The 17,004-nt window shown below is 47.1% G+C and overlaps 1 protein-coding gene across 1 annotated transcript in view; it reads right to left on the bottom strand.

The window, feature by feature from the left end:
* The window catches only part of Egfr (epidermal growth factor receptor), a 144,175-nt gene extending 129,582 nt beyond the window's left edge, over window positions 1-14,593 (bottom strand). Inside the window, exon 1 of the mRNA XM_076808742.1 lies at window positions 13,861-14,593. Coding sequence (XP_076664857.1) covers window positions 13,861-13,942 — 82 coding nt within the window. The 5' untranslated portion in view covers window positions 13,943-14,593. The remainder of the gene's footprint in view (window positions 1-13,860) is intronic.
* Between the last annotated feature and the right edge of the window lie 2,411 nt (window positions 14,594-17,004).

The following is a 17,004-nucleotide window of genomic DNA, read 5'->3' on the forward strand; positions in this document are numbered from 1 at the left end:
CCTCTGCAGCCCGAGTCGCGGCCTAGAAAGTCCACGATGCACGTGTAAAGGTCGTAACACGAGGAAGGCCTAGGGCACCCGTTAATATAATAACGTCCTGGGGTGGTACAATGGGATCTCGTTTTTCCTATTTATGTTAATACGAGGCCCTGACGCGGATAACACGAGCCGTCTTCGTGGCCGCGAGCACGCACACGCGCTCGCGCCAGCCGCGTACACGGTGTAAATAATTATTCGCCACGTCGGTGTACGATCAGCAAACATGTAAGTAACATTACGCCGACGATAGTCAGGTAACAGACCAACGAGAGGGAAGCACTCCGAGTACGTGTACGTTTATGGCACGTCGTTCTATTAGTATCAAACGACCGTCGCGAACTACCTCCATTATTGGAGATTGCGCTAGGAGGAGCGAGGAATTCCGCGGATGAATTCCTTTAAAAATATTGAATTGCACGTAACGAGGCGTTATTGCCGTTAGGAAGCTAAACCACCCAGCCCGACTGTTCCGAGAAAAGCATTCCCCTGAGTACCGAGCTAACCGAATTCATTTATCAAAAGCTGCTTCGATTATCGTTTCGCAGATATCGAAATGATAACTTAAAGATCGGAGGTAGGTACGTCCTTTTTCGCGAGTTTTGTTGGGTGATGTCTAGATATATCAGAGTGACAAGCGTCATTTGTCAAGGCATGGGATAGGCGGCGAGTCGACGGAATACGTGAATACCTTAACTTCTACGTGCTCGTTCTTCAATTTAATCCCCTCCGACCCCTTCATCCACGACACGAACCGTTCGCTGTTTCGTGGAATTCTTCGACTTTTATCGACTACGGTCATGCAGCGTATACGAATGCTTTTTGTTTGGAAGGAACATCGGTACGCATGCTAGTATCTTGTATCGAGAGGCCGCGAAAAGGGGCGAGGGAAATCATAGTGGATCGCAAAAAAAATTCCAAGCGAATGGTGTGGTCGTAAAGCCGTAAAAGTGTCCATTAAAGATCGCTCCTTTTTCTGATTGGAAACGGAGCACTCTGCCGTTTGACAGGACGAGAATAAATTTTCAAAAAGCAAGTACTAGTATATATCTGCGTGTGTTAAATTGTTGCGGAGAAAACTGTTAATGTGACGCGGTGGGAATTTATCGTCTCCGGAATGTTGTTAATTTTCTGGGACCCTGAGACCACGTTAGCACGCTTGAAAGCGCAGGCGCATTTACATCCGCGGCGAACAGGCTTCCGAAGAGGGTGGATTACGCGCGGCATCCAGGCTGAAAAAGATCTTTTACGCGAACCAACAAACCGTTTGGCTTGTCGGCATTCACTACCGGTTGCTCTGACTTGAAGTGGTCCGTGTATGCCTTTTTCTACGGGGCCCAAGTTGCCGGTGCAGGGCCATCCAGCGCGCTATTGTTCGTCCTCGCGTACAAAGCGACCTCGATACTACGCAGATTGCATTGACCATGGCCCTATCTTTCGTTTAGAGGAGCGATCTCATCGTGTCATCGAGATCGAAGGGGGAGAGAGAAAGCGAGAATTTCGAGGGTGGAAGAATGCCACGTAACTATAATAAGCGCCGAGGGGGAGCTTCGTTGCGTCTTCCACCCACCGTGTTCATTCTGCCTTTTCACCCTCTAAAAACCAGCCTCCGCGCATCTAATAATTACTATTCACAATTCCTCTAAAAAAAGCCACTCCAAAGCAAGCATCCTCAATAGCGGCTCGTGAATGGTGGATGCTCCACACGAAACGTACACCGTATGTTTTACATTGAATTTCTATGCGTGCAATTAACGTTGCATTCTCTATCATGAAACATAGCCGCATGGACGAGTCATTGTTAGCGTGGCGTGTCAGACAGTTCTAGCCGCAGTAATGAGGAGCACAGTTCGTAATACGATAAGAAGGAGTTCACAGTGTGATTTCGGTTATCCCCGGCGTGGATAAAAATTAATGACGAGCTGAATAATTCAGCGAGTTCTTTAACCACAGATCGACCGATGCCCCGTGTACTTTTTCCTCTGTTGAGAGTGGTCGTCTGCCTGATGGCAGAAGCAGATTCGGGAGAGAAAAAAAAGGGTACGATATTATATATCGCCAGACGCGGGTAAAGGAGGGCGAAGAAAGAAAGGTTGGAGAAAAACAGACTGTGAAGAGCGCGGGAAGACATGGGATGTCAGCTTGTCTTTCTTTTCCCGTAACGGGACCAGCGAAGAATCCTCGGATTGATTTACGCGTTTACTACCTCCACGTACTTTACTCTCTGTGTCTAATTAAGCGTTGCGCGGATCGTATTGTTCTTGCGTAGAATTGAAACGATCATTGTAGTCTATAAATTCTCAATGCCCACGGAGAAAGATAAAATACACGGCGGCAGAAACCTGCACCATTTCTTTAACCCGGCGCGGCTAAAAGGCCTAGCTATATGAGCCGCTCCACCCTGGCGACGTAAAACCTAAAAGACACTAAAATCCTGATTGATTTCGTCACGGTGTTACACGGTCAATTCTCTGCCGGCGTGTCCCGCGAAGGCAATCAAGTTCGGGGTAATTTCACGCGTGTTCGCAAGGCACGTTACCGACTCGCGCGTCAGAGCCGAGGTAGAAGCGTCTCTTGACTCGTACGGCGAAAAAATGGTCGGCAAAAAGCTCGACATGTGCTTCAACACGGCACTGCTACCAAGTGTGCCAACCATGATGTGCACATGGCCAGCGGGCGAGCTTTTTTCTTCTTTCACGGGAACACGATGTCCTCTCCTGCGGCGTGCTGGCGAAACGAACTTTGCGTGCGGCTGCATTTTCGCCGAGCTATGCCAGGGGCCGATAAAAAAAATTCAGGCTGTAAGGCAGTAAACAGCCTTGGATGGCAATTGAATAGGGAGATCCGCAGAAGCAGCCTCTCAAAATCTTCTGGACGTGTACGCACGCCGGCAACGAACCTCCGAACGGAATGTTGTTGCACAGAATGTTCAGCGAGGATTGCGGAGCTCATTACAGCGACCAATAGCCTCGGAACTAGCTCGTACGAGTATAATTCGCCCGTACGTTTACCGTATTGCGGAGTCGGAGCGTCCACGGTAAAGGTATCCTCCGTGAACGTAACCGAAGAGTATCTTATTCCTCGCGTATACACCAGGTTGAACCAACACGGTGTTCCTTAACCGCGATTGTGCCCGACCAGGAGCAGGCGTACACGCCGCCGCTTCTTCTCGCACTTCCATCTCGCTGGCGTTCCCACACCAACACTGCTACCAGAGTGTAACGTTATATCTTCGCCGCGCTATGCTGGTTCTTTCACCATGGCGACGAACTCGTATCTCGCACACGTTGCACTTCAGCACACTGCATGGGTGGCCGAATTGTGGCAAGCGGCAAGATCTCCGCTCCCTTCAGGTGCTCCGTTCAAGGTGATTGGCAACGGGGGACACGTATGTGAGATGTCGCAACGAACGCGTTTGCAACACCGATCAGGGGAAGGTAGCAACGAAATCTTGACGATTTTTGAAGCAGAGAAAGCTTTGTCGATCGGGCTACCGAGATACGTAATAGCTTGGCATACGTTTTCATCGTTGGGAATAGAAATCTGCTAAGGTCGTTCATCTTTCGCATCTTATCTCTTCCTGCTGGTGGAGTCCTTAAGGTTCTAAACACGGCTGAACCGCAAGGTGCATGCAAACTAACTATGCCGACGTCTTGCCCTCTTCCTTTTTTTGTGTCCCTTCGAGGCGAGTTCCCGTCTCAAGTTCAGTGCCACCTACAAACAGGCTCGCAGGTTAGCCTCGGTTCTCCCGCTGCTTGCTTCACTCCACCTCCACGGTGCGCACTGTACGGCTACGGCGATTCGTACCACGGCCACGACGCAACAATGCAGTACCTGAGTGTCGTGGCCCCTCGGGTAACCTAACCCCCGGTGCCTTTCATCCCTCCTGGACCCCCTGTCTCGCCTACTGCCGCCGCCACACCATCCGAGATCCTCTGGAGTCCTGGCAACAATGGCCAGCCAGATTTTCTTTATGCCTATTCTTCGTGGATGCGCCATTTTCTTGGTGCACATGCCGCATCATGCGAGGTACAAGGATGTCCTGGAGGTGCAAAAGAGACTCGCACGCTGGTGCATTTCGCCGGTGCAGCCGGAGTCGGGAGAGGAAGTGAGCTTTGTGCGCTCTCAACCACAATCAACGCCATGTGACAAACTTCTTCCTCCGTGCACACTTTCAGCAGAGCCGTGTACTCATCTGAGTCGCCTTGCCGCGAATAACTTACCGGCTTCTTTTCGACCGTGTTGGAGTACTATTTATTTCCGAGCAACACGTTTCTGATTCAATATTCCCTTGTTTTAGCAGCTCCATATGGTTAATGAAGACAGAATACGCGAATATTCCAGTATTTCTCGCAGCAGCCGCTGGAATTTTCCTCGATCAATCGACGAAGCATCCGCGATGAAGGATCGACACGAACGGCGCGCGTGGTCCGAAGGCTAGATGGACACGTTGAAGATGCAATGGAATGGGAGCTCGAGTTCACTTGTTCGTCCAGTCTGGCCGACGACGACGGGTGGACATTCACCTCGGCCGACGAAGAGAACAGACCGCAAGTTCGCGATGTCGAGTCCCGGTTTGGACGAGCGCTAAGCTCCCCGGGGACATATCTGGGCTGTTTTCTTCGAGACTGGTTGCCCCATTTGGTATAGAAGGGAGCCACCTTGCGAGAGCGGCCTCGTCTTGCGGCGGATCGAACTGCGGAGACGGACGGATGTGGCTCGTTCTTCATCCTTTCGGTACACGAGCGAACGTCGTAATTTTGCGCGAGCTGGTCGTCGGACAGGAAAACATCACCTTACATGGCCGAGCAATACGATTCTTTTGTTGATCGTGCACCGAGGATTCCGGCGAGCCGAAGGGCTTTCATGGAAACCGCGGATTACATACCGATCGTTCGCGATACAGTTATCATAACTATCGGGACGGTGAGCAGTGAAATCACGGGCTTCAAGAAATACTCATTTATCGTCGATTAATACTACTCGAGCAGCAACGGAATTATTCTTTAGAAACGAACCAACAGGAATTACAACTTAATGAGAATTTCTTTGATGCGAAAATTCGTAACTGCGTGCATCGACCTGAGTGAAAGGCTACTTTTACCCTTCGAGAAACGAGTCGTTTTCATTAGCACGCAATAACACACAATGCGTCGTATGACAGTCGACGTTGAATTGCAAATAACCGAAAGCTGGAGCCAGGGAAAACGTACGAGAGATCTTTGTCAGCGCACTTTTCCCCGTCGTAAACAGCAAGAAGCTCAAGGAACGTGTTCTCCTCGATTTCTAGGGTAGCGTGACCGAGCCGCGAGGGAGAAACAAGGAAAAAGAAACGGAAAATGAAGAAGCGTTCTTCGCTATACATACCCCTTTCCTACTGGGAATCGGATGTCGCCTTTACTCGCGTGACGAGAATCTAGAACACGTGAGAAAAAGGCAACAGCACGATATTCCCTCGTATGCGTTACCCTTGTTACTTGGCCATAATTAAAGTCCGTTGGATCCGTGTTTTACGCGGATCATCTCGTGTCAGTTCTACAGGCAACAAAACGGACTCAAGGGAATAAATAAGCGCCCTTGCGACCACCCTCTATACCTGTAATCATGCCCACGAAATTGATTCTCTCTAAATTCGATTCTCGACCCACACGCATCTCCTTAGACTCTCGGCGCGACGCAGAAGGGGGTAGAAAATCGTATTCGCGAGACGTGGCTGCAGCCAGCTTCTTCGGGAATGGGGAACAGGCAACGGGCGAAATTAGAGGTGGGGGAAGGAAAGGAAGAAACATACAGACGTAGAAGAGGAGGAGGAGAAAACAGAAAGAAGCAAAAACGAAAGAAAGAAGGAGAAGAAATAACGTAGAGGGGGAAGGGCGAGAGGGTACGAGTGGTGCGGGAGAGGAAGAGGACGCGGAGGACCGGCTCGAGGTCTCGTAGCGTGCAATCTTCGCCCATTGAAGACGCGCTGGGAAACTGCACGGTTATTATGCCTGAATGGAACAGGGGACGGGATGTGCAGGACGGGTAGGAATGTCGAAGGTAGCAGAGGATGGACGCGAAACGTACGCGTTACTCCTGACAGAGGGGAGGTTCTTGCTCCGCGACCGCGGCACGCAACCTGCAACCATGTGGTGGGGTGTCCACGACCGGGTTCCCCGTCGAAAACTTTCAGGAACCACGTTTCAAGAGCATCGCCGCGCGAGCCACGGTTTCTCGAGGCAGCGTGTTCGCGACTTTTATGAACTTACTCAACAGGTCGCTGTTTCATGACTCCGGCGCGACGCGTCGTTACTGGACCCTTGGCGAACCGATTAAACATCGCCACGGCAAACATGTTATCGCCGTTACATAATATCGTCGCAACAAAACCTTAGGTGAGTGGGAAAAATAATCCCGCGCTTTAGGAGCCATTTCTAGCGACACTCGCCTTTCTAGTTCGCGTCCAATTTCATCTCGCCGGCTGCAGTCGTTCCCTTCGATCAGATTTATCGTTCTTCGAACCTGATCGAATGCAAGATTCGTTTATTCTTCTTTCGAAGGTGGGGAACCGTGCACCGTTCGTGCTTATTATAGCTTCGTTCTACATTACAGAGGAGGGAATAGCGGTATCGGAGAGCATCCATTAGCTATCGTAATAAGCGAATTTATTAACGCGCAAACATCCAGTGGCAATTGCTCGTTCATCCTTTGTTTAAGATAGCGTCAGTTTCTAGGTCAGTGCCGTGATTTCGTTTCCTCGTACATCCGTGACAGATACATATAAATGCGCGCGTATCTTCCCAGGGCAGGATGCTGACGACTCGATCGTCGAAGCAACTGTAACGTCTCCATTCAAAGAGTCCGCATCATACGAGCCGCGTACAAAACGTTCTTGATAAGAAGCACCTATAGACACTCATAAGGCAGACATTTGAATAATGACGCCGCGGAATGTCGTGAAAGGCACATCAGGAGAGACGAGTGGAGTTCGATCCGACACGTTGCTCCCTTGGCCACTTTTCGCGGCTAAATGGTACTCAATGAAACGCGAAGTACTCTTAATTAAATATATTACTCCGAGAAACTTGAAGAAGGAAATAGCCGCACGAGAGTTGTACCGTCAAAGACAAAGCTTCTCTCTGTGACCTCATATTTTCACAAACACTTTGAAACATTCTTATCTTTAAGTACCTCAACTCGATCTACTCTTTCACGATGTTGATAAACGAGAACCCAACGCAATGTATTTCCGAAGGCATACGCCAAGGAGAAAGCAGCAATTGAAATATACAGAAAGGGTGGTGCTAGAAGATACTACTATTTACGTTCCCCGCGGAAAGTTTGTGGAGGCAATGTTTCTTAAAATTCCGACTCGAAGCAAACGTTCCACGACGCCGAATCGTTAGGAAGAGTATTAGGCGAGTTCATCGATTTTTCTGACGCATTCTCTCCAAGACAACGTCTTGCTACAAGCAAGGAACATCATCGCGGCATTGAATTCCGGGCCAATACGAGCGCCCCCCTCATCAACCTCAATTAAACTCCACCGTCTCGCACTTATGGTCACTTCGCACCCGAGGCGCACCGAGTGTTGCTGGTGTTAAGTCACTATGTATTATTGGTCCAGCCACCAGCTCGTCTCAAGGAGGTTCTTCTCCAGGCTTGGAATCATCAAAGGAGCCCTTGTTTCCCCGTCTGTTTCTGATCACGTAAAATCGCTCCGAATGAGCAGGCGATCCTCTCGCGCGAAACTCCTCTTCTCGACGCCCAGACGGAGCGCGCAATTAAAAGGCTCGATGGGACCTCAACGTTTTAACGCGTTACCGATGCTGAATACTTTCTTCATACGTTTCCAGCAACGGTCCAGCGAGCATTGCATTGTTCGCGCAGCGTGGAATAGAAAGTCCACGTTTACATCTCATAAATTATACGGCAATTATAGAATCGTGCCCATTGTATCGTCGATACTCCGATTTCTCAGCGTTTCGCAGAATTTCTCTGGCCTCGAGTCGCTATCCAGCAACGTTCCTCAGCTGCGCCCGTTTAATTCCCAACACCAGGAACGAACGGGGGCCGCGGTGCTTTATCCGTCGCTTTATGGATCTTCCGTGAAATAAGTACTGTACTCGAGACTTCTTCTTACAGTGCGGCAGAATAGATAACACGCCCGGTGGGTCTTTACCGTGGAACGACGCCGGTCGAACGCAGCAACTGGCCCTTTTTGCCCCGTCGAATAGCGCGACATTTAGACTCTTACAATCAACAGCCATTAAGAAGCGGCTGAGATCCTTTCCTGCTGGTGACCCTCGAAGTGTGACCATGCTCCTTGAGACTCGCCCGATTCAAATTTCACGCTGGACATGACGGTGAATGTCGCTGTGCGGATTATGCATCGGCGAGGCCAGCGTCGTTGAACTTCAATACTCGATCGTAAAAAAAAGGGCAGATCCTCCGGCTTCGAGGGCCGATTCAAAACCATCCGCCGCGATGAATGCCAGCGTAGGTCTTTGAACTTGCTCCTCGCGAGCAACAAGACTCGGTTTCGAGCGTGTAGCTGCGCTTCTTTGCCAGCGCGCGCGTTTCGAACGAACCGTCGCATCGGTTTCTCACGTCTCGGGCGCAGGAGAAGAGCAGAGGAGAGCTGGCAGCGAGCGAGGCTCGTAAACCGCAATATCTTTCATGCAAGATTGAATATCGAACGACGACGTAAGTAAAAGCAATCCAGGAAAAAAGGAGCTCCGTGTCGATAACCGAGTTGGTTTCGACACGGTTATTTCGCTAATTCAAAGGTAACGTTCTGTTGCGATAGACCATCGCAATTAGTGTCTGAATTGGTGGAATATCTGCGTCCAGTTCGTAAAAGCGTGAACGAAAGGTAAGCGGCGACGGGATCTGATTCGTCTGCACTCGGTCATTGTGCATAGATGTCTCGAATGAAATGACTGCGATAGTGTAAAGGCGTAGAGAAATTCTCCGTCGAGCAGGAAGGTCGCGTTTCTTTCATTTTGTGCCGGCATCGGATGACTCGTCTTTTAATAAAACCACATCGAGAAAGGAAAGCGTATTTAGCCGGTGTTAAATGAGACACACTTGGAAACGGTGTGCAACCGGATGAAACTAGAAATCAGTGCATTCTGTGTAACATACATGCGTTTGAACGAAAGAGTGCAATCGAGTGCACGGATAAGAAAGATGCATGCACGTTGCTGAATTTCTGCACGAAGCTGGAATGATAAACCAGTTATTTTGGAGGAAGTATAAATTTCTTTTTACCCACAAACTGGAATGCAGGGAGAATATAGTTCGCTCCTTTCTTGGACGATACAAATCACATCCTCGTAACATTTAAGCTAATACCGTCGTAACTTCTACGCGGTCGCGGGAGGCAGGTAATTCTGAGATACCTTCATAGAATGAAAAGCAACATGAATGGGGGAAAGGTAGTCACCGTTAAATCCCTCGCAGCAGGATGCATCTTTCGCCTGTAAGCCAAGTAGGCTGCATTTCGCCCAAAATTTCTCGACAACTTTGCCGCTTCGAAATTCCATGTAAAATATGAAGATTTCGTACATACTTCGAGAAGATATTACTGAGTTTCATTGTTAACCTCGCAGCGCTTAGAAATATTCAAGCTTTCTACAATAAAAATACGGGTGGCTTCGAATTAAAGAAGACGAAGTTTGTCGGCGATCAGTTCAGATTCGATTTCGATACTTGTTCAGAATACGAACATATGCGATCCCGTTAGATGTAAGAAGCAGGATTCCTTTTAAAGTGAAATTTCGCAAAATAGCTTAAGATACTCCGAGACTACTTCTTCGCTCACTATTTCGCGAAGATATCCAAGCTACAGAATGGCTTCCCATGAGAAAATTTATTAGGTGTTTAACTACGAAAGCGTAAGGTATGCATGCACGGGGTATCTCTCGATCTCCTCGCGGATAGATGATCGCACGAAGTCAGGATAATCGTGGAATGTCGGTGGAGCACAATTGGCTTTTTGTGCGCGCATAGATTCGGCGGGTGTATCATTTCATTAGCCCATTAAACAATTACGGTTAAGCCCGGTACTCTCGGGCTCGTGTCTACAACCAGCTGTGAATGCGTTCCTTGTAATTGAACCACGGTTACATCGGTCTCTTTCTTGGTTTACTAGACACGTGGGCCCGCGGACCCTTGCAAGTAGACCGATAGTCGAGTTCCCACTGATTCAGAACAGCCGCCTCAGCCTTCCAATTAACACGTTACTTTTATTAATTCCCGATTACACCATCTAGCCGCGGATTTTCCCTACTCGCCGCCTGGAACGTTTCACATGTTTTCCATCAACCTTCTGCACGAAGCAGTTCGAAATAAGTATCTCACGAGGGATTAAGACTAATTATCGAAGGAATACTTCGAGGGCTACTATTATTTCCAGATTATTTCTATCGCGAACAAAGGCTAGCGAGATGTTGCTGCAACGGTTGTGATGATGCTCATTACGAAATCATCACGGCGGTTTTGTGTAGAGGAAATGCAGTTAGCCCGGCACCAAGTAATACAGATAAATAAGTATATCGTTAGAACGCGAGACAATGTACCAAGTAAAGCGTGGTCGATGCACGAGGTGAATGCATTGTCGCTCGACCCTGATTGCTTCTGCTGACGCCGTTGCACCAGCAGAGATAGCTCAATTGTTGAACATCCAATGCTACTAAAGTTCATTCGCGGTAAGTCAAGAGCGTTGCGGTTTTCAAGAAATTGCCACTGCAACGGTGAACAAATTAAATGAAACATTACTATACCCGAATATATATTATTATTATACCCGAAGAACTAGTATTTTACTTAACACTCTGCTCCAAAACTAATTCACTGCTCGAGATCTCCACGGGCAGGGGATTGGAGCAGACCAATGTTTTATTGGCTCCGCTCTTGCTCCGCTTCGACATTAAAATACATGCTCCAGCTCCGCTCCAGCTGTTTTGTTCTAAGTAAAAATTCTTTTAATACACTCAAACAGCGATCTTTCATTTGCAACGAATCCCACCTTTCTTGCTTTCCATTTTCGAATACAAAAAAAATTCATAAATAATGCTTAATTTTCGTAAAAAGATAGTACTATGCCTCCTTAACACCGGACTGCGAGGCCCTACGATATAATATTCTTTCAATGATGAAAACCTAAGATTTCATTCATCTGCTCTTATAAAATGAAAAAAAATTTTGAAGCAGTGGAGCAGTGATAATTTTCCGTGCTCCAGCTTCGCTCCTGCTCCGAGCAAAACCCCATTGTTCCGCGCTCCAGCTCCGAGCTGCGCTCCAACGCTCTATCCACGGGTGCAGAGTTGTTCCCGAGTAAACACCGTCGCCTGGAAATTCCTTTAAACCTCTATGAACACGGTCTATGGGGACACGTTCCGTGGAAGTACCGCGAGGAGGGAAAGCGAGATGTAAATCGAACGGATCGGCCAGAAGACAGGCATCGCGATGGTCAAATCACTTGGAGACATCATCGCGCAAGATGATTCGCGAGGTGATGCGTCATCGGTCGCGATCGTCGTCATCGACATCGGTTCAAGTGGTGTTGACCCGGGCTCGTTCCCTTGCATCCATGCGACTCGTTACCAATTCGTGGGAACGTCATGGCAATCCCATAATAATTTTCTATCCCGCCTGCTGGCGGGATTTCGCGTTCGGTGGAACGATTATCCTACAAAGCGACGGCTAGAAAACGACCCCGATGCAAACGAGTTTCACAAGTTCGAAGCGAACGGGGAACCGGGACGAGAAAAAATTTCCTCCCTTAGTGCTCGGAGCGTGCATTAATAACGCTGCTAAGCGTTTCTAATGATACAGTGAAAGGATATTGGTCACGTTCGTGCCGCGTTACCGGGCGAATAATCGTTAATTAAAATAACATTCCTTTGGCCGCTCAAGTGGCAAGAACGAACCATCGATCAACAACAACTTCTCTGCAACGACAGTTTAATTAGCGACTGGTTGGCCGATGATTCGATCGTCATCGGTCCCACGGTCTGCGCTCAGCGCGATATGAAGAGAAAAAAAAACACTTGGATAATGAACCGCCAAGATGTTGCTCGAGACGAAATAAAGGAAGTAACGCCTAAGTTTCTAGATTCAGGCGCTATTAGTTTCTGCGCGCGATGCAGAACGCGAGGAGGAGGCATCCTGGATCGCCGGTGGATCGGTAACATATTTCTGGTTCGCGTCCCGATCGTTGCATAGCTACCGCGCGAAATTGTAGCGTTCGATTCGAGTCTCGACTTCATGGTCGGCTGGCCACCGCTCCTCTATGCCTCTCCTTCGCATACTAAAGAGAGAAAAGAGAGGAGACGTTGCGTCAAGAACGCGAGGGAACGCGTTCTTGCCTCTCTTCCGCAGGTTGCTGCGGCTTTTTCAGCCGACCGATACTTGCTCGAGGAATCCAACGAAGAATCGGCGCATGATCTTTGATTCTGCCGTTTCCCTCCCTTATTTGGTACCTCGCTTTGTATTATAAGGTCTCACGGCCGATCTTTCGCCCTGGGGATTTTCTACATAGACGACTCAACGACATAACAGCCTATCGCCAAGGCCAACCAACGACCGGCAGATAACTTACTGCCTGCAGAAGTATCTCCTTCTAGCAGTAGATTCGCTCGGTAGCCAGGAAGGCGAAAAATCGCAACGCCGGCGAGATAAACGCCAGCGAAGCTTTATCCGCGGAAAATAGAATTATAAACAATGCGTAGACACGTGGGGCATGTGTGTCATCGTCAATGTCGAATCTAATCCTGCGCTACGTAAGCGAGCGCACGGCTTATTCATACGCGTTAGCTCGATCGAGGATCAATTCTTAATTAAGCCCGACGTGCTCGCCGGACATGTGCAAATAATGGATTGCAGATGGGATTGTTCGAGCGACAAAGGCGCCCGCGGGGAAAGCACCTGGCAATGGTGCGCTATGCCTCGCGGAATGGCATTCTCGATTTAACAAAAGTTCCAACGAGACGCGTTGTACCATTGGCCTCATTCTTGCCGGAGCGCTCTGGGTGAACCGATCTTATTAAGGCCTAATTAGCCATTTAACAAGATATATTTAACTCGCGTTGTACACAGTGGCCATGTGACGAAAAGTGAAAGAATCTGGGATGGTAGCGGGCCGTTAAATTTTTTTTTAACAAATCACCATCTGACGTTTAGAAGCGAAGGACAATATTGTGTTTGCGTAACAGCATTCGAACTTTTAATTAGCTTATCTGCAAGGTAATAACGTTCCTCTGCTGTTTCACCGAGATAGTGAATTCCTTGTTTTAACTTTGATAAGACGGCTCGATGCGAAACATAAAGGCGACATATCAGATTAGTGCAGATTGCAAAATGTGTTTTTCGTCCGAAGAGAAATGCGATCGTACAAAGGCAACGAAATTTATCATTATTCGCTGAAAAAGAAACAGCACGTCTCCACCTTTTCCATTATGCAAATTCTCCTTTCAATTGTGCCGTAGAAAATATACAAACGGAACTAAATTTTATTAACGCTAAGTACAGTCGCTTATGTAAAGGAGCATTGCAAAAGCATAAGTGGACATATTTTGTTGTAAGCGAAGAATTAATGACAGTAGTTCTCAGTAGAGCATACTTTTGAAAATTGGAAAGCAAGTTTTTCAATTTTCGCTCGCCACAGACAATGGCCACGTGTGCAGGTAATATTACGCGCCATTGTTTGTGTACGAAAACGATGGAGCCCCTTCGATTCTTGGAGGACCTTTACGAGATATATGGAATGATGGTCGACCTCTATTCGAAATCGGTTCGAATTCTATTGTCGCTCTAATTGAAAGTAAACTGCAGTCTTACCTCTTTCCTCGATGACGTCCGCCCTGACGACGTACACCAGCACGAAGAGAGCGCAAACCCCGAGGATCTTGGCTGGTCCCATCTTTTTTATCCAGGGCCCTTTCAATCCGGGAAGAATTCCTCAGGCACCTTCACAATACAGATCGACGCATATCCACTGCACTGCCCACCGCACACTAAACGATACCGCACTTTATTCCACTCCGACTTTCAAGACAAACGACGACAACGCGTCTACGAGCTAGCGAGTTTCACATGGAGAACGTAGCCAGTCACCGAGCCGTGCCGTGCAGTTCCCTTATCACGATCGGTCGGTTAAAATTTCACCGGTGTATCGCCCCGGCAGGTCTTTGTGTCAGTCCACTCGACGAGAGTCAAAGTCTACATCGTAGCACGATGCATCACTCGATTCCCGGAATGTTTTGATCTGAATCGAGCATAGACCACGTGAGACGTCAATCCACGAAGAGTACGCTCCGTTCGTGTCACGACGCCCGTTTCCACTGCGATTTGTTTTGCGACGACGCCGGTCACACGGCGGAGAGGGGACGGTTCCTTCAACTGCGTGACATAGGCCTCGAGACGTTGCCGATTCGAACGCGGAGAGCTCACACGCGGTTACACTCGATAGGATGAACCCGCTCGGTGTACGATCGTTCGAGAAGGTTAGCAGCGGTGCGCGAAAATTTTCGAACGAACGTAAGAAGGCATTTGTCGACCACCTTCTCAGGCGTCTCTCGTGGACAGCCTTACTCCCACGCTGGCCGAGTCAAGAATACGCGCGCCTTGTCAAAGGCGAGCGGTAATTCCGTTCGGTGGCGACAGATGGCGGTGGCACGGAGCTCCGGCGAACACGCACGAACACGCACGAACACCGGCGACGATTGACGAACCGATAACCGACCGCGAGCAAACCGCTCGTCGAGTTAAATAAATGCTGATTTTTTAGCTGGCGATTAAAATGAGAAGAGCTCCGGGTTCTCATCAACGATCGTGTCAACATTTTGGGCATCCAAGCTGCGCGTGTCCATTGTCCGTGGAGAAAGTTTTGTAAACGTTGAATCTGACACGGTAGACGTACCGTTGTAAAGAGTCCGCGATCATACGAGATTGTTTAAAAGTTACAGATTGTCGGGTGAGATTCAGGCGTATCGGGTCATTGTCCATCGAAGCTGGTAAGACATGTAGGCATATACGGTCCCGTCGATTCCTTGAAGACAGCAGTCGCTTTATCGTCACAAAAATCGTCGCGAAGACTGGTTTCTAGCGGCCGCGGTACGCACCTAAAGTACGCGCGTACGTGCAACTGCGCCTTTCGGGCGAAACTAAAGGCGGCAGAGTTGCCAACAACGAACCACGAAAATTGGAAATAATAAATACACTTTAGAATACTGCTGAGATACGTGTTTCTTGATTAACATCGACCTATCGATTCTAACGACTCTTTTACACCAAACAACTGTTTTTAAATCAATTTAACTTTGCTGTGAAATTCATAAGTATACACAGATTTTAGCATTCAATTGTGGAATAGTTTGCCGCCACTTCGGTTTCAGCATTTGGCAGCACTGCAAACAATCGTTTGCGCGGGATACGTACGTGTGTCGGGTCGTGTTTTTCGTGCAGTGAATCTTTCTGTGAGTTTTGCTGAAATTTCTGTTCATTCCATACTTGCTAAATAGAGAATTAATCGTTTAACCAAGAACTTCAAGCTGGCATACGGTATATCTGTATTTAACATCGATTTTCAGGTTAATCACAGAAAACATGAGCAACCGCTGTTTCGGCGGCGAATGGACAGGAACGGGATATGTTTTTCCCGTGATTTGGACAGAAACGGAAACAGCGAGACAACGAAAGGTAAGGTACTCTTATTCGAGTGATCTTCTGAGCGTTAAGCGGGAATAAAGTTTTTACGTGTAGAAATGTAGCGTAATCGTGCTTTGATGTGATACGCATAGGAAAATGTTCTGGATCTAGCACTCTGTCAATAATTTTCTGCAGAAAATGGCGGTATATTGAAATGTTCTCGGGAAAGATGTCGTCAATTGTTATAATTGTTACGTATGATTATGAATACTTTTCGAATGGCATTTCCGATTCGTATGATGGTTGATTTATATTGTTAACTAGCTTTACTACTCGGCTTCGCCCGAAACTTAGATTCTAATTTTACAAAAAAAAATTTTTTTCATTTATTTTTTTTGTTGAAAATTGTCACATTCATCTGGATAAGCTGGGCATAATGAGCTGGTGGTGACACATTCTGTGACACCAGAGTTTACCCTTTGGAAGTTTTTAGGTGATAGATAAACTCACAAACATTTTCTGCTTCATATATTAAGATTTACTAAAATGTGTCATCTAATTTAATTTTTGTTTTTCTTATTCGAGAATAAGGTTTTTTTCATATATATCATCTATCATTACTATGAACACTTATAGCTTTTCTCGAAGGACAATAACTTTAACACAGAACTCAATAGCATATTTAATGAAATACCAAATGTATCATATACGATGGAAATTTAAAAATTAATATGCCACCGCAGATAATATGCCACTTCTCAATAATTTTTTAAATAATGCACAGATGCCCTTACCATTTGCACTAATTCTGTTCAATTTAGTGTAACTGCTAAGACAACAATAAATTTTGGCTTTTACTTTCTTTTATTTTCAGTAAATCCTGGTAAGTTATAAAAGTATTATCTTGATCTAATTTCAGACTGTAACTAGAATGCAGATTATACATTTGTGTGAACAGTTATACAAAAAATCAATAGATTATGACAAAGTTGACTAACAAACGAATTTTACAACCTGTCGCACATCCGTTAACACTATGTACTTTGTGGAGAGATTTTCAATCCTTCATTTTATGACCGTGTGGAGTAATATGCCACATGTTTGTCGGTACAATATGCCACAAACTAATATTTTTATAACTCTTTTTATTTAATGCCATCGAGTTGTTTTTTCGTATTAGAACCATGCCTAAAAAGTATGTACGAACTTCAAACCGTGCTGTTTGGTCAGACGAAAGTTTAAAGCAAGCCATTCGAATGGTGAAGGAGGTTCGTACTACAATATAGAACAAAGTTTGAAAGTGTAGATATTTTTTATGATAATTCGACTGATGCA

Source organism: Andrena cerasifolii, chromosome 3 (assembly GCF_050908995.1).
Source record: "Andrena cerasifolii isolate SP2316 chromosome 3, iyAndCera1_principal, whole genome shotgun sequence".
NCBI lineage: Eukaryota > Metazoa > Arthropoda > Insecta > Hymenoptera > Andrenidae > Andrena > Andrena cerasifolii.